Source organism: Pipistrellus kuhlii, unplaced genomic scaffold (genome assembly GCF_014108245.1).
Source record: "Pipistrellus kuhlii isolate mPipKuh1 unplaced genomic scaffold, mPipKuh1.p scaffold_m20_p_56, whole genome shotgun sequence".
Classification (NCBI taxonomy): Eukaryota; Metazoa; Chordata; class Mammalia; order Chiroptera; family Vespertilionidae; genus Pipistrellus; species Pipistrellus kuhlii.
In genome coordinates, this window is record NW_023425558.1 from 664,712 (window position 1) to 685,360 (window position 20,649).

At 64.6% G+C, this 20,649-nt stretch overlaps 3 protein-coding genes and 1 non-coding gene across 5 annotated transcripts in view; 1 reads left to right on the plus strand and 3 right to left on the minus strand.

Moving 5' to 3' along the window:
- Positions 1-1,734: 1,734 nt before the first annotated feature.
- Positions 1,735-20,649, minus strand: part of BRMS1 (BRMS1 transcriptional repressor and anoikis regulator) — a 19,821-nt gene continuing 906 nt past the window's right edge. Inside the window, exons 2-13 of one of the 2 annotated variants that reach the window (XM_045573768.1) lie at positions 14,806-14,813; positions 8,618-8,621; positions 7,197-7,268; positions 4,701-4,846; positions 4,517-4,607; positions 4,290-4,417; positions 4,054-4,133; positions 3,877-3,973; positions 3,311-3,403; positions 2,578-2,642; positions 2,211-2,250; positions 1,735-1,895 (exon numbers count right to left, since the gene is read on the minus strand). In XM_045573768.1, coding sequence (XP_045429724.1) covers positions 1,861-1,895; positions 2,211-2,250; positions 2,578-2,642; positions 3,311-3,403; positions 3,877-3,973; positions 4,054-4,133; positions 4,290-4,417; positions 4,517-4,607; positions 4,701-4,839 — 768 coding nt within the window. In that variant the 5' untranslated portion in view covers positions 4,840-4,846; positions 7,197-7,268; positions 8,618-8,621; positions 14,806-14,813 and the 3' untranslated portion in view covers positions 1,735-1,860. Of the gene's footprint in view, positions 1,896-2,210; positions 2,251-2,577; positions 2,643-3,310; positions 3,404-3,876; positions 3,974-4,053; positions 4,134-4,289; positions 4,418-4,516; positions 4,608-4,700; positions 4,847-7,196; positions 7,269-8,617; positions 8,622-14,805; positions 14,814-20,649 lie in introns of those variants that run through there. The other variant, XM_036416588.2, reaches the window with a different exon arrangement.
- On the minus strand, positions 7,838-9,780 carry B4GAT1 (beta-1,4-glucuronyltransferase 1). Its single transcript, XM_036416567.1, has 2 exons — positions 8,618-9,780; positions 7,838-8,397 (listed from the first exon to the last, which is right to left on the minus strand). Exons 1-2 carry the CDS (start codon positions 9,674-9,676, stop codon positions 8,206-8,208), a joined length of 1,251 nt encoding a protein of 416 aa, XP_036272460.1. The 5' UTR covers positions 9,677-9,780; the 3' UTR covers positions 7,838-8,205.
- On the plus strand, positions 10,314-10,395 carry TRNAS-GCU. The gene has a single exon. It is a non-coding gene; the product is annotated as a tRNA-Ser (tRNA).
- The window catches only part of SLC29A2 (solute carrier family 29 member 2), a 7,565-nt gene continuing 1,266 nt past the window's right edge, over positions 14,351-20,649 (minus strand). The window contains exons 3-12 of the mRNA XM_036416557.2: positions 19,848-20,008; positions 19,531-19,670; positions 19,007-19,141; positions 18,103-18,200; positions 17,871-17,955; positions 17,215-17,351; positions 16,888-16,993; positions 16,704-16,789; positions 15,829-16,028; positions 14,351-15,261 (exon numbers count right to left, since the gene is read on the minus strand). Coding sequence (XP_036272450.1) covers positions 15,150-15,261; positions 15,829-16,028; positions 16,704-16,789; positions 16,888-16,993; positions 17,215-17,351; positions 17,871-17,955; positions 18,103-18,200; positions 19,007-19,141; positions 19,531-19,670; positions 19,848-20,008 — 1,260 coding nt within the window. The 3' untranslated portion in view covers positions 14,351-15,149. The remainder of the gene's footprint in view (positions 15,262-15,828; positions 16,029-16,703; positions 16,790-16,887; positions 16,994-17,214; positions 17,352-17,870; positions 17,956-18,102; positions 18,201-19,006; positions 19,142-19,530; positions 19,671-19,847; positions 20,009-20,649) is intronic.

The following is a 20,649-nucleotide window of genomic DNA, read 5'->3' on the forward strand; positions in this document are numbered from 1 at the left end:
CCGCCTCGGACCCCGGGTGGGAAGGAAGGGGTTAAGGGGGCCTGCCTCCTCCCCCTCTGCCCAAGCCTCCGCCCCGCCCCCACCCCACCCCTTGGGGCACCTTTCAGTCTGTGGTCAGTTGCTCAACTGTCCACCTTGGGGTCCCCTTGTGAAAGGGTGCCTCCCAATGGCCACGATGACTCACTCCCGTCCCACTGGTGTTTGGGATTTCAGGTTGCCATGGAGAAAGGATGCCTGTCTCCATGGGAACAAACCCCTTTGCTTAAGTGAGGTTCTGGGGGTGGTTCTAACAAACAGCACTAAGCAGGGGCGCCTGGCTGTGAGGTGGCGGCACATGGCACTGCTGCCGGCTGCCTCCCACGCACAGGCCCTGCCAATCTGCCGAGCGACGGGCAGGTGCAGGCATGACCCGGTCCGTGCACAGAGCACCCAGCCCCCTTCCATCGGAGGCCCCGCATCCGCCTGTGCCACGTGCTGCTTCAGACTGTCACCGCACCGGGCAGTCCAGGCCCAGCCTCCCACCGCTGGGGGGCGGGCCATCGGAGAGCCCCCGTCCCGCCGTCTGTGCCCCCCACCGCTGGGGGACGGGCCATGGGAGAGCCCCCCTGTCCCGCCGTCTGTGCCCCCCACCGCTGGGGGACGGGCCAGCGGAGAGCCCCCCTGTCCCGCCGTCTGTGCCCCCCACCGCTGGGGGACGGGCCATCGGAGAGCCCCCGTCCCGCCGTCTGTGCCCCCCACCGCTGGGGGACGGGCCATCGGAGAGCCCCCCCGTCCCGCCATCTGTGCCCCCCACCGCTGGGGGACGGGCCATCGGAGAGCCCCCCTGTCCCGCCGTCTGTGCCCCCCACCGCTGGGGGACGGGCCATCGGAGAGCCCCCCCGTCCCGCCATCTGTGCCCCCCACCGCTGGGGGACGGGCCATCGGAGAGCCCCCGTCCCGCCGTCTGTGCCCCCCACCGCTGGGGGACGGGCCATGGGAGAGCCCCCCTGTCCCGCCGTCTGTGCCCCCCACCGCTGGGGGACGGGCCATCGGAGAGCCCCCCTGTCCCGCCGTCTGTGCCCCCCACCGCTGGGGGACGGGCCATCGGAGAGCCCCCGTCCCGCCGTCTGTGCCCCCCACCGCTGGGGGACGGGCCATCGGAGAGCCCCCGTCCCGCCGTCCGTGCCCCCCACCGCTGGGGGACGGGCCATCGGAGAGCCCCCCTGTCCCGCCATCTGTGCCCCCCACCGCTGGGGGACGGGCCATCGGAGAGCCCCCGTCCCGCCGTCTGTGCCCCAGTTCGGAGTGGGGAGGCTCCTGCTGGGGAGGGAGGGGTCCCGGGGCCCCAGAGAGCCTGCCTGTTTCAGACCCTCACGGAGCCCCGACGCCTCGCACGGTAAATCACACACGTTGGGCCGCGGCAGAGCCCCAGGAGCAGCTTTAATTCCGTCCCCTGCCTTGGGAAGACCCGGAGCCCGCCTTCTCAGCATGGCAGGAGGCAGGACAGGTCCCCAAAACAGAATTCCTGGTTCCGAGTTCCCAGGAAGAGGGCCCACGCCCAGGCTGTGACTGGGAGCCAGGTCCAGGGCCGGCAGGAAGGTCTTTGCCAGGGAGGGGCCGGGGGCTGGCCTTCGGGGGGAAGGCAGGGGCTGGTTGGGGATGAGGGGCTCAGTCTTGCTGGCGAGGGCAGCTCGGGCCACAGCGTGGGAGCCGAGCAGGAGCAGAGGAGTCCGGGCCGGTGAGGGCTGGAGGGCAGTGCCCGCAGCAGCATGCGGAGCCGGCGGGGAGACCGAGGCCTGTCCGCCTGCCTCTGGTGGGAAGATGTGATCCGGGTTTGGTGCCTGTTGCTCCGAGGGTCCCCGCTGGCTGTGAACCACAGGGTCACGGTCCTAGGGGTCCGAGGGAAGGAGAAATCACTGAGGTGAGAGGAAGCCAAGACAAGAGGGAGCAGCCACGTCCTCTGGGGAAGAGGAATGGCCGGTCTGCCCTCACCTGTGGGCCATCAGCCGCTGGGTGCCGCCCCAGCGGCTGGGGTCCGGGCGCGGGGGAGCTCCCGTCCTAACCCACCAGCTCAGAGCTCCCTCCCGCACCCTGGCTGCCGCTCCCAAACCCCAGTGCCCTCCAGCCCGGGCTGTCCGACTCGACTCTGGCCAGGGTCCGACCGGCCGCTGCCTCTCCGGGCTCCTTCCCGGGGGCTGGGCTGGGGGCGGGGCAACCCCTGTGGATCTTACCATCGGATTTTCTCTTCTGCGGGGACACGGCGGCCCTGGCCTGCGGGGAGAGAAGAAAAGCCCCCTGAGAGCCTGGCCTGGCCAGTCCCCTCCACACCGCCCTCTGGGGGGGTTGCTGGGAAGCAAACACTTCCTAGACGAAGCTCTGATGTGCCCTCCTGTCAGAGGCCGGCCGGGCCAGCTGCTATCCCACCGTCCCTTCCCCCATCCCATCAAAACCCGCCCCGGAACCAGAAAGAGGCCCCTCCTCCCGGGCAGCCCCCAGGCAAAGGGGGCGTGAGGGGCAGTGATGCCAGGGGCCTCGGAAAGGCTGGGGCGGGAGCCTGCAGAGCAGGCCTGGCCTGGGCAGGCCCTGCAGGAGACCCACCTTCTTGATAGCCGTCCAGTCCTCCAGGATGTCGATCTCCTGCAGCATGTACACGATGTAAGGGCCTGCCACAGGGTTAAGGAAGCAATGCCGGGGAGGGCGGGAGCCTCGGGCGGCGTGCGAGCGCTCCCAAGAGGCAGTGCCCGGGGCGTGGGCTGGCGCTTGGGCTCCACCCGTCCCTCTTGGCCCCCAGGTTCCCTGGGGAAGGGGCGTGTGTGTGGCCATGGCCCATTTCAACGAGTCCAAGAGGGCAGGGTGGGCCCAGCCTCACTCCTGCTTCCCCTCCCCTGGCTCCCACTGATGCCGCTCCCACTTCATGGTCAGCAGGCCAGGCCCCTCACCTACGCCCTGTCCCCCATGTGGCCCCTTCCCCATCTACACACAGTCCATTCTCAAAACTCTGGCCTCCCAGGCCCCCGGGGCCCGTCCACAGCGGCACCCCATGTCCCCCGCCTGCCCACCCGCCCTCCCTGACCCCGGTTCCTGCAGGACCCAGGGCAGGGCTGGGCGCAGGGTGAGGATCCAGGGCGTCTCTGTGCTGGCTGTGCCAGAGGGAGAAAGCCTAAGGGGGGCAGAGGCAACTACCCACATGTGAGGTCCCGGTGTAGCCCGCAGGGATGCAGAGAGAGAAGCCACAGCTGCCGGGACAGACCGGCAAGGTGTGTGAGGCGTCAGGCAGCTGCCAGCGCACACGCGCCCGCCCTGGCCGCTCCGCCTGCGGGTGGAAGGATACCGGAGACGAGGGGCGCCTTCTTCCTCTTGCTGGGCGGCAGGGAGTCCCAGGACCTGGAGCTGCCTCTGGTGTGCAGCTTGTCATCCCACCACTCTGCGCCCCAGACCCAGAGTCAGGATCGCGGGGCTGGCCCTCCCAGGACCCCTCGCCCTCGTAGCCTGCCCTTCCCGTCCCCCCGCTCCCAGGAGAGGGGAGAGGACCCTGGGCCTGGGGCTCAGCAGCTGAGTTCAGGTCCCAGCCGCACAGGACGACCTGGGGAAGGCCGCTACGCCTCTCTGGGCTCGTCTTCGTTTGTTAGGGGGCAGCGGGACAAGGACAGTCCCCGCCTCCCTGGAGCCCGGGACGCAGGCACTACGGACAGGGTGGGACTGCGGCTGCTTATGTGTGGGAGTGTCAGCATGTTACCGCCCACTCTGGAAAGAGGGAAGGGCAACGGAGGGCAGGGGACCCCTCTTCCCGAACCCCCGCTGTGTGCCAGGCTTTCACGCCCCCCTCCCTCTCCCCTGGAGCGGGCACTGACGGAGCCAGGCTGGGGGCAGGCCGCTCAGCGCTGGCCCGGGCCTCACCCGAGCTGATGTCCAGGCTCTGGCGGTCCTCCTCCAGCCTCTGGATCCGCTCCTGCAGCTCCCCCTGCAGGGTGTCGTAGAGCAGCAGCTTCTCGCTCTGGAAGAGGCGGGAGCAGCTCGGTCAGAGGGGGGAGGGGGGCGGGCGTGAGTCCCCCTCCCTCGGCGCCCATCAGTCACCTCCAGGTGCTGCTTGGCTCCCTGCAGCTCACACTCATACTTATTCCTGATCACGTCCATGCAGAAGCCCTTGTAGATCCCTGCCGAGGGGGGGGGGGGGGCGTGTGTGAGAGGCCCGGCTTGTCCGGGACGCCAGCGCCCCCAGAGGACAGGGACGAGAGAGGGAGGGCCCATCGGTTGGGAGGGGAACAGGGAAGGAGACTGGGGCCCCCAGGGGCACAGGACAGCCCGCAGACCTGCCACCTGAATGCGGATCTTGAGGCTCCGCTGCAGCCCCCCCAGGGGCTCGGTGTACTCGGGCGCTCTCTCAGCCCCCACTTCCTCCAGCCGCACCTGCAGCTGGCTCAGGCGTTCCCTGAACAACCTGGGAGGCACGATGGGCTCACCGTCAGCACAGGCGCAGCTCCTGGCCTCAGCCAGCTCCGCCCGCACCAGGCCCGCCGCCCGGGGCGCCCGCGCTCACTTCTCCTTCAGCTCCGAGAACTGCTTCTCCAGGTCCAGCATCTCACTGACACACTCGCTGCGGCGCCGCTCATAGTCCTCGTCGTCCATCTCTGGGGCGAGAGGGCCGTCAGGGCTGGCCGAGGGGTGGGCAGGCGTGTGTGTGCGTGTGCGTGTGTGTGTGTGTGTGTGTGTGTGCGTGTCACCTGAGCTCTCCTCCTCGGACTCGGTCTGGCTGCCACTTCGTTCCTCCTCACTCTCCTCTTCCTCTCCGTTCATCTCGGCAGCGGAGTCCCCCTCGGCGTCCATCTCTTCTGTGTCTTTGCTGGCAGGCTGGAGCGGCATCTGGGCTCTGGAAGGGGGCAGAGCCACCACTCGCCGCCGCCCCCAGCTCCAAGCAGGTCAGTGGCCCCTCGGGGAGCCGAGCAGAGCCTGACCGCAGCTGGGGCGGCCGGGAAAGGGACGGACTAGCCACGACCTGAGCACACATGGGTGAGGCCGCACATCCCGAGATGGGGAGGCCCAGGGTGGGCTCCCACTGCCTTTCAAGGCGCCGCACCCACTGGCCTTCAACTATGGGTCCAGCTCCTTCAAACCGCCCCCCCCCCCCCCCCCCCCCCCCCCCATCTAACGGCCAGTCCCAAACACACCAGCACTTCCTTCCTCCCCGCCTGCCTCGTGCTGGTCCTGCTGCCTGTAACGCCCTCCACGTCCCTTCCTGAGAACTCCCCCCAACCTCATCTCCCACTGGGCCCTGCGTCCAGTCCCACCTCTTGCTTCCTCTGGGACTTCCTGTCAGCAGTGCTCCCTTCCCTCTTGTATTTCCAACTCTCCCTCCCGACGGTTCCTGCCCACGGCCCTTCAGGCTGCTCATTGAGGAAGAGCAGGAACACAAAACCTCACCCACTCCCCTCACAGCTCCACCTTTCAGGTCCTGCGCACACGTGCCCTTCCTGCTCTCACCGCCCACTTGTCTGTTTGTTTCATCGCTGTCAGCTGCCACTAATTCCAGTTAACGCACCGTCCCCTTGTGACTGATGCCAATATTCTTAATGCTTATCACAGCTGCCTTCTCAGCAACGCCGAGTACTGTTATGCATTCCTTCTTATATTCGCTCATCTAATATTTCGTGAAACTCTAATATATGTTAGGTACCCTCAGACTCTGGTAGGAGCTGGCCACAACTGTGATGGACAGAAAGACAGACCGTCTCTGACCTCAAGCTGGTTACAAGTTCCTGGGAGAAAAGGGCAAAGAAGCAGACGGGTACAGCGATGTGGGAAGAGCTGGCACAGGGGCACAGGGGGCGGCATCGAACGGGGACCGGGAGCTGCTGCGGCAGGGGGGCTTGCAGACGGACACGGGCCGGACAGGCGGCCAATCTGGCTGAGGGAGGAGCATTCCAAGAAGAGCAGCACGTGCTAAGACCTCAAAATGAGGGGAGGGCCAGGGCTGGGGCACCTGGGTCTGAGCCTCCGAAAGAAATCTGGGCACTGATCTACAGCGAGTCCTTCTGAGCCTGCGAGAGGGGGCAAGCAGCCAGGCGGGATGTGTGGAGTGAGAAGACATTCACGATGGAACTCTCAGCGTCACCAAAGGGGTAGAGGGTGAGGACCCTGCAGAGGAGAAGGAAATTACCAAGAGGCGGAGGAGGAGAAACTCAGTCATGAAGAGAACTTTAGAAGGAAGGAGAGGTGACAGTGCCACATGCTGCCACGAGATCACCCAATGGGAAGATAACTAGGCCGCTCCACAGATCACCTCCGCCTGCTAGGGGTTCATTTCACCGCCACGTTCTTCCCACTTCTCTGGACACAGTCTTGTCGCCACTCCCGCAGGAAGCCGAGTTGCTTACATTCCTCTCTACTCGCCCATCACATGTCTGTCTCTGCAGCCAGGAGCCTCGGCGGGGCATGGTGGCACCCGCACCTCCTCCACCTGGCACAGAACTGGCACCTGATGACTGGAGGGTTTGCAAGTGCAAATGGAACGTCTGCGAGGCAGGAGTTGGCTTTTCCTCTTGGTAGCCCCCAGGCCCACGGGGCGGGAGCAAACCCAGTGTTCTGTTAGCCCTCCTGGCAGCATTTCGAGTTTTGTCAAACAACTGGACTTCCTCAACGATCTCACAAATAATCTGAACCTGATCTGAAAATCTCGGCTCTCCAAACCAGTCTCCTCGCTTCCATTCTCAAGCCTCGGTTCCAACAGTTCCCAAGCCCTGCAATTCCTCTCACTGTGAACTACGTTTACTGGTAAAACGCAACGTAACCCGGCCCAGGAAGAGCGGGAGCAGGGGTGCGGGGAGGAGGGGGAGTGCAGGTTACTGCAGGTGCCTCTCATTCTACTGATGAGCTCAAACCACAACCTCCCCTCCTCACCCCGGGTGCAAAGAGGGCGCAGCCATTGCTACTGGAGCGCTGCAGTTCGCCGGGGGAGGGCGTGGGAAGGCGCTGTGCATGTGCAAATGACCTTTTCGGAAAGGGAGCACCTCGAGGGGAGGCCTCCGCGGCCCCCACCCTTGAAGAGGACCACTCAGCCCCTCCGCGGGGGCGCGCCCGGAGCCGCCCGCCCCGCTCCGTCCCGGCCCCGGGCCCTGCGCGCGTCCGGCCCGTTAGGTCTCCGCTCTGGCCCCGGAGGCGGGGCGGGCTCCGACCGGCGAGCTGGGGAGACCGAACCGGGCGCCACGGGTGGCGGTACGCACCGCAGGGAGTGGAGCCTCCGGCCTCTCGTCTGAGACTCTCCGACAGGTGCCCGGTGCCCGCCGCCCCGGCCGCTGCGCCGGTCCCTCTTCACTGGGAGGCGGGGCCTGCCCGCGCTTCCGCGTTCGTCATCAAGAGGTGCCCGCTGGGAAGCTCCTGATTGGACAGCTGGCGCGAGGCATGCTGGGATACCGCGCACTGGTTTCCATAGCAACCAGTGGACCTGCACTCTGGTCCTCAGCTTCCTGGCTTTGCAGGTGGAGCCCCTGGGTCCGCGGCCACCTTCCTCCGACCCCCACGCGGCGTGACAGAGGCGGCCCCGCCGCCCGCCCGGTTCGGGAGAGGAATGGAGCCAGCTGTGGTGGTGAACACATTTATTTACATCGTCATCGGTAGGCACACATACAGCTCGGTCTGTTCTAGGGTACGGAACCCGCAGAGCCTTCCCTTCTCCGGAACCCGCGAGGCCCGGGACAACCCAAAAGCGAAGAACTAAACTCAACGCCTTTATGTGATTTCTTTGCAAAAAGCCCATTTTGTTAAGTACTCAGACTTCTCCCTCTGCGGCGCCATTCATACTTTTTGCTCTCCTACTGCCTACCCACCCAGGATTGTTAATAATAACAGCAGTAAAAACAATAACACTGTAATAATATTAATAACACTTCACATTTTGACGAAGCTCACACGGAGTGTTTTCACATATAGCATTGAGGGGACCAAGGTTTTGATCCTCTGAGCCAACCAGCAGTTCTGTGAGGTAGATACTCCCACCTCCCTTTTTCCAGACGGGGCAGCCAGGCTCAGAGAGGGAAAGGGGTTTGCTCAAGGCCACGCAGCTACTCAGTGGTAAAGCCGGGACTGGATCCCAGCCCCCCGTGTCCAAAGTCCAGTGTTCCAACACCACAGCTACCATTGCCAAGTGGAGTGCCGATTCTTACCCCTCTCAGGCCCGAGGGGCAGCCCAAGGAGAGAGGAGGCGACACTTCTCAAACGAGGGCAGGGAAGGACTCAGCAATGACGGGTGGAGTCGGGGTACTTGGCCTTCAACTCCTGCTTGAACTGGCGGTAAAGAAGCTTATTGTGCTGGTTTTCGGCTTCCTTTTGGGGGTGGAACTCCACGGGATCTTTTAAGCCCTTATGAATCAGGAAACCTTCGTTCAGCACCTTGAAAACAAATCCCGCCACGTGCAGCTCACAGGCCTGTGGGGGGAGAGACAGGTCAGCAACGCCTGATGGTGTTTTTAGGGCCGAGACGGACATCCTGAAGCCGACCCCGGCATCCCAGTCCTCCAGGGGCATCCCGGACCTCCCGCAGCCACCACCGAACTGCCGCTTCTCCCGCCTCGACGCCCACCTCCCACCCAGGGCTCCCCGCCCCCGCGCCCTGCCGCCCCCGCCCCCGCCCTCCCCTCCCGGGCACCTGGCTGATGCGGTTGAAGCCGTACTGCCGGAAGCGCTCGTCGAAGGAGGGAACCTTGCCTCCGGCCACGTAGAAGGGCTCCCAGGGGTCCCGCCAGGACACCTCGTAGGCAGGCCTCAGCAGGGTCTCTGGGGGGAGGTCGGCCCAGCGGTAGTAGTCGGTGGGCGCCTGGCAGGGCATGCACACCTCGTAGTAGAAGGGCCGCACCTGGCCCATCCGGTAGAGCTTCAGCAGCTCGTCCTTGGTCTCGGGCAGGCGGTAGCGGTACTGCCGCATCTCGAAGGCGGGCACCACCAGCGCGGTCCCGGCCCACTGGTCGCTCTGGTCCAGCATCTCCCGCAGGCCGCGCCACAGCCCCTCGCTGGGCACCATGTCCACATCGACCACCAGGGCGTAGTTGGCCCCCTCCCGGGCCAGGTTCCGCAGCATGTTGTTGGGGTAGGAGACGTTGCTGCCCAGCGCGTAGTTGACCCCGGGCTGGGCCACGCTGGCCAGCTTGTCGAAGACCTGCTGGCAGGACCGCAGCAGGGCGAACTCGCCCGGCTCGCGGGGGTCGGGCACGGCGGCCTCGTAGCGCGAGGGGCACGCCAGGTGCATGGCCATTCGGGCGCGGACGTCGGGGCAGTGACTGCTCATCGCGAGGGTCAGCACCGTGGCCAGCTGCGCCTCCTCCTTGGTGGCTGCGAACACCGCCACGGCCAGCGGGCCCTCCCAGCGCTCCAGCAGGGCGGGCAGGTGCAGCAGGTTGTCCACGCTGGCGTGCGTGGCCAGGACCACGTCGTCGGGGTCCATGGTGGTCTTCAGGAGGCCCCGGTAGACGCGGTAGTCGCCGCTGGCGTCCAGGACGCCCCCGGAGGCCAGCGCGGCGCGGAGCTGCGCCTTGACCTGGTCCACGGACCGCGGGGACGGCGGGAAGTACTCCAAATACTGCTCCTGCTCCTCCTGCCCGTGCAGCCCGGACAGCAGCGACAGGTAGAGGAGCTGCAGCATGGCCACCAGCATCAGCGCGGCCACCAGCAGCTGGTAGAAGGCGCAGCGGACGGCGTGGAACGTGTGCATGGCTCTCGGGGCTCGCGGCGCGCAGCGGGGACCACCGGCCGCAGCCTCGCCAAACGCCGCAAGCCCGGATTTACCGCAGCCTGCCGAGGAGAGCCGAGCGCGGCCGGGGCGAGCCGAGCGCGGCCGGGACGAGCCGAGCGCGGCCGGGGCGAGCCGAGCGCGGCCGGGGCGAGCCGAGCGCGGCCGAGGAGAGCCGAGCGCGGCCGGGGCGAGCCGAGCCCGTGCCCGGCCCCCGGGAGTGCCAGCGCGCCCCCTGCCCGCCCGGAGGAGCGACTGCACCCGCCGCCAGCGGCGCTCTTTGCAAACGCCGCTCTGCCCGCGGCGGCCCCGCTGGGTTCCCAGCGACCAGCACCCACTCCCTCCGCCGGGACGTGACCCCGCACCCCGGGCCTCCCGCGTCCGGAAGCCTCGGCCCGGGCTCAGGGAGGGAGACCCGGCGGAGCTCAGCCGCAGCCCGGCGAAGGGCGGTGCGGGTTCGCGGGGCGGCGGGAGGGAAGGACGCACAGACCCTTTCTCTCCGCGGCTTCTCCGCCGGCGGATCCCGCCCGGCCGCCCAGAGCGCCGGGTGCAGGAGGGCTCAGCCGGTGCGGAGGAGAGGAGCGATAAGGGAAGTTAGAAAGGCGAGGCTTCCCTGTGGGACGAGGTGGCCGAGTGGTTAAGGCGATGGACTGCTAATCCATTGTGCTTTGCACGCGTGGGTTCGAATCCCATCCTCGTCGGTCGCGTTTTACGCAGGGGGTGGCTCTTTATTTTCCACAGCCTGAGCACCCACCACGCTGGGGACAATGTGATCCAACCAGAGCCCGGGCTCTCCACGCTCCTCCTCCCCCATCAGGCTCTTCCCGCATTCTGCATGCCTTTCTCCCTCCCACACCGAGGGCCCGGGTCCGTGGTGGCACCTGGAAGACCGGAACCGGGATTCTGGCCAGGGGCCTGTGTGCTAATCACTCACACACTCACACACTCACACACACACACACACACACACACACACACACAGAAGCTCTTGAGTGTTCTAACCCCAGCCTTATACAAAAGGTGCTGAATGAGTGTGTGAATAATTGAGTCGTGGATTCTTTGGAAGAGGAGAGCCTGTGGGAAGGGCTATGTCCATGACAGGCAATATCTGTTGAGCGCTGTGAATCTTGGGAAGGCGCTCTGGGGCAGGAGGGAGGGTGCTCTGGGACCCTCTACCGCCCCGCCGGCAGGGGGAGCTGAAGAGTGGCCAGGAGCCCCATATTCCACGGCCCCACAATGACTCCCACGGAGCTGCTCAGACGGGAACTGCGAGGCCCGGGAACGAGGCCTGCGGGGACACGGGCGCTGTCCTCGGTGTTCGCTGGTGACCGGGCCAGAGGAGAAACAAGAGCCTGTCAGCACGGGCCTGGAAAACCGGAGGCACAGGGGCCAGATCGGATGCCACTTGGGTTTTCTATGACCTGCTCGGGGCTAAAAACAACACCGACACAATTGAAAGCACATTGATCGTTAACTTTGTGAATCAGGAGGTTGGACATAAACCCCCATGTCCAGCTTCCGTGTGAATTCTGGAAGATCTGGCAATGCCAGGCCTGCATTCCTTCAGGGAGACAGCGCTGGGGTGTCAGAGTGACTCCCCTCTGCAAAGTCTTCTCTTTGCCGACATCTCAGCCCTGCACCTTCCAGCCCACCTGGCCCTTTGGGCATTTGCCTTTCACCTGCGGTGCCCACACACTTACTTTCCACCTCCAGGTGCCGGGCATCTGCCCACTACACCCCCCGTCACCCCCTGCGATGCTGGCCGCACAGCGGCCTCCATTCCTGTTTTCTGAACCAGTAAGTCCGAGGCTTCTGGAGACTCCCCGGGGCTATCCTCGAAGGGGAACAGAAATAGTGACGGGGCTTGGCCGATATCCAGCAAAGCCACCTGGAAGGGGCCGGAGGAGGGCAGAGAGGCCTGGTGGGCAGAGAGGCCTGGCCAGGCTCGGCGGGGAGTGGGGCAGGTGACATCCAAAGAGCCGTTAAAAGCCATTACCAAGGGGGCTGCTTCCCACAGACCTTCCCCTCTGCAGTTCTCCCGTCTGGCTGGTCCTGACTTCCAGCTTTTATAATAAATCTGTAATCCAGCAGGAAGATGTCTCTCTCAGTGCTGCGAGCTGCTCTAGCAAATTAATGGAGCCCCAGGGCAGGGGTGCTGGGATCTGATTTATAGCCAGTTGCTCAGAAGTACAGGTTACAACCCGGACTTGCCCTTGGCATCTGCAGTGGAGCGGTCTTTTGGGACCGAGTCCTTAGCTTGTGGACCTGATGCCCTCCCCAGTAGACAGTTACATTGTAGGACACTCAGCTACTGTCAGAGGATGGCCTGGCGAGGGAGGGAAACCCACTCATTAGCCCTCGTTGGCTTGGTTCAGATGATAGAGCATTGGCTTGCGGCCTGAAGGGGCCCAGGTTCAATTCCGATCCTGGGGCTGCAGGTTTGATCCCTAGTGGGGGGCATGCAGGAGGCTGCCAATCAATGACTCTCTCATCATTGATGTTTCTTTTTTTTTAAGAAAATATATCTTATTGATTTTTTACAGAGGGGAAGGGAGAGGGATAGAGAGTTAGAAACATCAATGAGAGAGAAACATTGATCAGCTGCCTCCTGCACACCACCTATTGGGGATCAAGGTACATGCCCTTGACTGGATTCAAACCTGGGACCCTTCAGTCCACAGGCCGACGCTCTATCCACTGAGCCAAACCGGTTAGGGCTCATCATTGATGTTTCTATCTCTCTCTCCCTTCCTCTCTGAAATCAATGAAAACATAATTTTTAAAAATGAAGGATATGCAACACAGAGTGTACCAATAATAAAATATACAATATTCTGAAAAAAAGAGAAAAACAAAAACCCCATTCATCAGAACAACGGGAAGAAATATTACTGTATGGATCTTGAATCCTGAAACTTTACTAAATTCACTTATTACCTCTAATAGGCACGTGCGTGCGTGTGTGGTGCATGCGTGCGCGCGCGCGCGTGTGTGTGTGTGTGTGTGTGTGTGTTTATGTGTGTGTGTATTCTTTAGGATTTTCTGTATATGTATGTATTCTATCGTCTGTGGATCTGGGTATTTTACTTCATTTCCAATTTGGATGTCTATTTCTCTTTCTTGCCAAACGGCTCAGGCTAGCCCTCCCAGTACAAAGGTGGACAGACGACATGGTAAAGGGGTCCTCTCTTCCTGACCTTGGGGGAAGGCTCACTCTCACACTGAGCTGCCATTGGTAGTGGGTTTTCCATGAACGCCCTATCCGGTTGGGGAAGTTCCCATCTATTCCCGGGGCGGGGGGGGGGGGGGGGGGAGTGTTTTCGTCTTGAAGCCTTGGGTTTTGTCAGACGCTTTTCCTGCATCCGGTGAGGTGAGCATTGGTTTCCCCCTTCTGGTCCTGTGCTGCATGGCGTCTTCCACCCATGTGTTTCCTACCTTGAACCACCTTGCATTCTGCAAGGCCTGGCTTTGATGTTAGTTCTCTTGACCCCTAAATTAAGCAGCCTCTGCAGAGCCCCCTCCTCCTCTCTCTAATCCCACTGAGTCCTCATCGCTAACGTTCTTTGTCATTTGTCCCCAACCCACTGCTCCAGCCTCAGCCTCTCTTCTGCCTCCCTCACATCCTAGGGGCTCCCTCACCCCACCCCCTGCCCGAAGTCCCCACTGTTCCCTGAATCTCTCTCTCCAGCGCCTCTGCCAGGGGTGCCCTCCCCTCATGCCAGGCCAGCACTCAGACTCATCCCTCAAGACCCAGCTGGGGGCGCCTCCTTTGGGAGGCCTGCCCTGACTTCCCAGCAGGACCCACGGCCTCTCCTGCAGCCTCTGTCACACGGCCCGCAGGACCTTCTCACTCTTCCTGTGGCCTCGGATCCGGACCCCTCCTCCTTTGTTTCAGGGTCCCCGACCAGCCAGGGCCTGGCACCCTGAATTTCGGTCAAAAGAATGAATCCTCCCTTGGGCTCTTCTTGGGCTGTAGTTCAGCTGCCAAGGCCATATATTGCTTCACTTTCCTCTTTGATATCAAAACAGCCTCTGGCTTCTGAGCAGGGGCCCGGCTCAGCCGCCTCGATAGAAAGCTCCTCAGTGAACGTTCACAGCAGGCAGGAGGGCCCGTGGGCAGCCAGGCCAGCGCCTGAAATGGCAAAACCCACAAAACCTCACAGGTGCTCTTCTCTGGGCCGGGCACGGCAGTGCCGGGGTGCGTGCGTGTGTGTGCGTGTGCGTGTGCGTGTGCGTGTGAGAAGCAGGCCTCTCCTCCGTCCCTCCCGAGTGCCAGCTGGCTCAGTACGGCTCCGGTTCTGAGAAAGGGACGCCTGTGAGGCCGAGGGGCCTGGAAGAGTGCTGGTTGTCCATGAGGCCCGGTGCTCTGCCCAGGAGTCCAGGGCTCCTTGCAGGTCCACATCCCTTGGCCATTGCAGGAGTGCTCACAAGTCCCTGCCCCTCCCGGGCCTCAGTCATCCCATCTGCCAAATGGGTACAACCATCCCCACCCCGCCCAGCTCATCAGAGCCAACGGAGCTGACGGCACTTTGGAAAGAAGGACTCAGAGACCACATTTTACAAACGAAGAGGATTGTAATTGGACCCGGGAGCAGGAACAGAGAGAGAAAACGCAGAAAGGCGGGGTGAGTGCCCAGGGCTGTGCTTCCAGCCCCGGGAGGGAGACGCGGGCATCGGGCTGGCACCTACGGGGGGAGGGTGGGGGAGGGCCCAGCTCTGCCGTGAATCGGGACTCGGGCTCCTCCCCTGTACAAAGGGGGGTACAGTCCTGCCGGGCTCCCCCAAGGGCCTCAGTGCCGCTGGGAGAGCAGGCGCGGGGAGCGTTGCACGCTAAGAGCACACATGCAGGCTAGCTACAGACCTGGGGCCCCGCTGGCCCTGGGCACGGACACAGCAAGTGTCGGCAACAAACACACTGTCTGAGGCCCAGGGGGTCCTGGGCGCACCCTCGGACCCCTAACATCTGTCTCTCTCCCTGCTCCCCCCGACTCCCCGCACCCTCTGTTCTGGGCTCCGAGGGACCTGCCCCGGGGCCACTGAGGCCTGGGGCGGAGGGGAGTCCCTGCCCCGGCCGGCCACACTCCCACACGGAGCCCGAGGCCGGCCCACACCCGCCGCCCTGGGCACGGCCCCCGCGGCCTCAGTCTCCCTCGAGAGGGGGCCCAGTCTCCCTCCTCAGTTTTCTGTCCCAACAAGTACACGCGCTCCGATGCCGGGCAGGGCTGGGCCCTCGGCCTCCCCCGCCGCCACCTGCGCAGCCGGGGCTTGTGCTTCTGGATCCGTCAGTCTCTGCGGGCCTCCGGCCTGGGTGAGGGCTGGCGTCACCCCAAGGCAGCACCTGCCTCCTCCTGCAGCACCTCCAGGCCCAGGGGCCGGCCCAGCAGAGGCCTGAGCCGGCGCCACCCCCTGCCCGGCCTGGGCTCCGCGGGGGCGAGAGGAGCCGGAAGCGGAGCCGTCAGAGCAGCGCCTTGAAGAGGAAGGACAGGGAGGCTCCGCAGGACAGCCCCAGCGCCAGGAAGAAGGTCATGAGGGCGCCGGCCACCTCCCGCTCGTGGGGCAGCACCTGCCTGCGACACACACACAGGGGGCCGCTCTCAGAACACACCCGCCCCCCACAGCGCCCCGAGTTCTGGTCTGTGCGGACCCACCCTCAGCCCTGTCTCCGGACTCCTTTCCTGAGCTGAAATGAGGACGAGGGCATCTCTAGGCCCCCGGGGCCCAGGATTACTGGATTCCAGATCCAACGGCTTCCCCTCTGGGTAAAACGTCCCCAAACCGCCCGCCCAGCTCCTCTGGATTCTCAGCTACGTGGCCCCGACACCAACAGCCTATGAACTCTGCTTCTGAGCAAACCGTTAGCACCCCGTCCACTGAGAATTCGGGGAGTGGGTGGGCCCTAAGAAAGAACAGCCCAACCCGTTTACTTCACAGGTGGGGAAACTGAGGCCCGGAGAGGAGGTCCCGGCGCCAGTGGAGTGACTGTCCACCGAACTCCGGGGCCGACGGGGTGGCACAGCGAGGCCCAGAGGCAGCCGGGGCAGGGCTGGCCAGAGCAGGGTGAGCCCCCTGCAGGATGCCCCCCTCAAAGAGCTAACCCACCCCCCACCCCCAGGCCCTCCCAGGCGGCCCCGGACCTGGGCGCCAGGCACATGGTGAGGGACACCAGGTAGCCGTTGGACACGGCGAAGACCATCATGAAGGTGATGAAGTAGGCGTCCTGCGGGAAGAGGGTGGGCAGCCGGGACCGCTGGGGCACGTGGCACAGCATGAAGAGCGGGATGAACAGGACGCGCAGGCAGACCAGCAGGGGCAGCAGGCGGCTGTCCTGGTCCGGCTGCAGCGGAAGGGGGATCAGGCCGGCCCCAGGGGCGCCCCCAGACTCTGCCTCTCTGCCCCGGAGCCGCCCCACAGGAGCTGGTGAGGACCTAGCAAGCCAGGAGCGGCCTCTGCCTCTCCTGCCGCCAGCCTGCGGTCTCTCCGGGCAGAACCGGAAGAGGCCGCAGGCAGCATCTTTGGTTTTCAAACCTGGTTCCTCCGAACACCCCTGGGGGCTCCACAGACCCCTTTGGCGCGGAGGGGGCTGCTGAATGGGACTGGGAGCTGGGCATCCAAGCCCCATCCTGCTGGGGTCAGACAGCCCCTCCCTGACCTGCTTTCCTTGAAAGGTTTCATTTGATGAAGCAGCACCTTGGCGAAAGCAGTGCCAACGCCAGGAGCGCTGTGCCCCCTCACTGGTGCTGAGACCTTCACGCGGGTCTCGATGCACCGAGGGCTGGCCCTGGGCCGGATGCTGAGGGTCAACCGGACACAGTGTCCGAGTTCGGGAGCGCCCGGTGCCAGCCTCGGCTGGCAGGCCTCCCGGAGCCGTGCTCACTGCCACCTGGTGTCTGTCCCGGTCCGGCCCAGACCAGCTGGACCTTGGCTGGGACATCACCATCCTGTGCTCTCCCTCGGATAGCCAGCTGCTTCCCAGAACCTCAGGCCACACTCCCCCCCCAGGTGTGCTCACCCACAGGAAGTACGAGGTCAGGCTCCGCCCCAGGCAGTCCATGATGTTGAAGAGGAGGAAGCAGCAGATGGGGTTGAAGAACTGACCTGGGAGAGAGAGAGAGGGGCTCATCCCGGTCCCGACTCCCCGCCCCTTCCCTCCCCTCCGCCCCCCTGCCCAGCCCCCTCTGCGGCCCAGCACTCACTCCACTTCCCAGGACTGGTGGAGCTGGTCACCATGGCGGTGATGGCGGGGAAGACGGACAGGGTGACTGTGAAGACCAACACAAGGCACAGCGCCGTCAGCCAGATCTGGGAGCCGGAGGCAGGGGTGTGAGCAGGGGGGAGGGGCAGGCCTGGGGCCTAACGCTCAGCCCCCCCTCCCGCCGACCCCTGGCCCAGGAGCACGGCACCGGGACCGGCTCAGCCCAGCCGTGCCCCCGCCATGCTCTGCCCCTGCCGCCTCGGGGCGGCCCCTTCCACGCTGAGCCTCTGGGGGGGGCCGGCGGGGGTGGGTTACATCCCAGCCAAACCTTCCGGAAGACGACGAACACAGAAGGTTTTCCTGGCTTCTGGGGCTCCTCTGGCTCCAGCTCCGGCTCCTTCTCAGGGTCAAGTTCCAGGGTCAGGGCCGCCTTCTGGGGGCTGCGGGGGATCCCGTTCTTCTCATCTGGGGCAGAGGGGCGTCGGGGTCGTGCCCGTGAGCCTCGCCTCTGCAGGGAGGTTCCCAGCGAGGAAGCCCGGGGGCAGGGAACCGGGAGTAACAACGGGAAAACGCTCAGCTGCTGTGTGTTAAGCACATGCGTGTGCCGGGCGGATTGAGCACCTCGAATGGACCGTCTCACTGCCACGGCTCTACGGGCGAGGAAGCCGGGGCTCAGGGTGAGGAAGCGGGGGCTCAGAGGGGCCTAGGGACTTGGCTGAGGCCACACAGCTTGGATGCTGAGAAGCCGGAACTCAAACACGGATGCATTCGGATCCGGGACTCGCTACTGCCTCCGCTTACCGGGGGGCCTCGGAGGCCCGAGGGGCAGAGGGCGGGCTTCGCTCCTGGCACTTGTTCTGCCTCTGCTCATACAAGGCTACTACGAGGGGCCGGGCTCCAGCTGGAGACAGAAGGGCATCTTCCCCTGGGGGTGCCCCTAGCTCCCTCTGGGCCTCCCCGCCCCCCGGCGGGCCCGGGGCTCACCGGCCTGCAGGAGCTCAGCCTTGGTCTCCAGCTCCTGACCTTGCGCCGGCGCCGGCTTCCTGGCCAGGTAGTAGCGGGCGAGCTCCTGCGGGAGGCAGTCATGGGTCCCTCCACCCGCCGCCGCTGGCTGAGCCGGGGCCCCGGGCGCCCTGGTGGCTGGCTCCCTTGGGGATCCGGCCTGGGGCTGGGGGACCTCGGGCCGGCCAGGGCTGTCTGTCTGAGACGCTCTCACCATGTAGGGCAGGCGCAGGTAGCACACGATGGACGCGAAGATGCCCACGCACGGCGTGATGAAGTACCCCAGGGCAGAGGTCTGGGCGTCCACGCCACCTGCGAGGAAACTCCAGCTGCAGCCGGGAGGTGGCTGGTCCCACTTCCTAGTCTGACCTCCTCCGGTTCGCCTCCTGGCCTCTGCCACGCCTCACAACACACGCGGGAGTCCGGTCACGGCCCAGCCCAGCCCTCACCTCTCTCACTCTCACTGTGCTGTTTGTTTGTTTGTTTGTTTGGGGTTTTTATGTGCTCATTTTTACTGCATGCTCCTTACAATCGGATAACGGGACCATAACAACCATCCTGGTGAGGGGAGGGACACCGGTAAGGTGCTTTGTCCAATGCCCTGCCACTAGGGGGCAGAGGAGCTGTGATTTGAAGACAGATCGGTTTGGCTCAATGAATAGAGCGTTAGCTTGGGGACTGAAGGGTCCCGGGTTCGATTCTGGTCAAGGGCATGTACCTTGGTTGCAGGCATATCCCCAGTGGGGGGTGTGCAGGAGGCAGCTGATCGATGACTCTCTCTCATTGATGTTTCTAACTATCTCTCTCCCTTCTCTCTGTAAAAAATCAATAAAATATATATTTTTTAAAAAAGACAAATCTATCTGAATCCCTAACCTGTTCCTCCTCGCCTCAGCCTCACCTGCAGCCACAGGTCCCTGTTTTCCTCCGGAATCCTGCCCCTGGCTCCAAGCTCTCACAGCCCTCACCAGTCACTCTCTCTGCAGAACCCAAACCCAATCCCCAGCTCCCGCCACCTCTGTCTCACCCAGAACCCACAGCACCTCCCTCCTGGCACCCTCTCCCGCCCCCCACAGTCCCAGAGGCCACCACCCCCCCGGCCGCTCAGGTCCACTCACTGGCCATGGACATGAGCATGGCGAGAGCCGCGAAGATGCCCGCCAGGCCCTGGCCGCTGAGGAAGAGGCTGCTGTAGGTGGAGGGCATGGTGCCCAGCTGCCCGAACAGGCTGCCCTGCAGGACCGCGCAGAAGGCTGGGGGGGGGGGGACACGGAGGGGGGTGCCGCTCAGCTGGGGAGCTCAGGGGCTCCCTGGGGGGGGGTCAGCAGGACACACTGCGGCTCTGGATGGGGCTGGCAGGCAGGAGGCTCCTGGCACTCTGTCTAACACCCCCATTCACTGCTCTCCTGAGGCGCAGCCATGGACTTGAGGTCTAGGGTCTGGAGGCCAGCTCTTAGGTCAATGGGGGCCTGCCACAGTGACCTTTCCTCTCCCTCCGGGCCTCAGTTTCTCATCAGGGACATGGGCGCAGCTGCTGCCTCCCCTTTTTGTATACACTGGGCCCTGTTCGTTACAAAAGGAGGCTGGGCTGAAGTCCGGGGGGGAAGGGGTGCCAGGGAGGGGGAGGGGCGGTGGTCCTCACAGTTGATGAACCAGACAGAGGCCATGGTGACCGAGAAGAAGGGCCCGGGGGTCATGTCCACCTTGACCAAGGCCGCCGTCAGGGCGAAGAGCAGCAGGATGACCAGCAGGCTGCCCAGGACCCGCACTGTCTCAGGGATGCTGCTCACAGAGGGGGGCAGAGTGGGCGTCAGCTGGTCCAGGTCAGGCCGAGGAGGTGGCGGGAGGGGAAGCCCAGGGCTGGGCCGTGGGGGTGGGGGGGAGGATGCAGGGGTGTGGAGGGAGGGCCGGGAGGGAGCCTCAGGGGGTGGGGCAGGAACCAGGAGGGCGGCCTCTCACCACTGGTACAGGAAGGAGTTGAGCAGCGTGAAGAGCAGCAGGGGCAGCTGGGACAGCAGCGTCACCCAGTTGTTGAAGTTGAAGGTGTCTGCGGGGCCCGTGTGGTTGGCGCCCAAGGTCAGGAGAGTGCTGTTGGGCCCGGCCAGCCGGCCCTGGAAGTACTGCGGGGTCCGGGGGGAGGGGGACGGTCACCCCACAGCGCACCCGCAGAGCCGCCCTGCTCGGCGGGTTCGGGGGGGTGTCTGTGGGGACCGGCTGTCTGTCCGTGTGTTCCCGGCACCTGGCACTGCCCGGGCTCAGTGGATGTGCATCGAACCGAGCAGCTGAGACCGGGAACAGAGCCCAGGCCCCGGGAACCTCACTCCTCTCTATCGCCCCTCTTCATCCGTGTCCCGGCCCGGCCCCCCCGCCACCGGCCGCAGCTTCTGGATTCCTGAGTGTTTATGCGCCAGCGAGCCGGCCAGAGCCGCCTGCCGGCCAACCAGTCGCTCCGACCACAGTCCCTGCGGAACGAACCCGCTCCCCTCCCTCCCGATGCCCACGGCTCCCCAGGGCCCCGGGGCAAAGCCTGAGGCTCAGGACCAGCATCGGGGCCTTCAGACCCCCCCCCTCCGCCCCCCCTGGCTCCGGTCCCTCCCGGCGCCCACAGGCCTGCTCCCCCGGAGGCCGGCGGTGTCCTGCTACATTATTAATCAGCTCTGGCCCCGCCTTGCCTTCTAGACCGGGAGGGGGGCTAATTCCTTTTGGGGTGTGCGGGGCCCAGTGCGGGGCCCAGCACGGGGCAGGCACCGGGAGCGTCTAA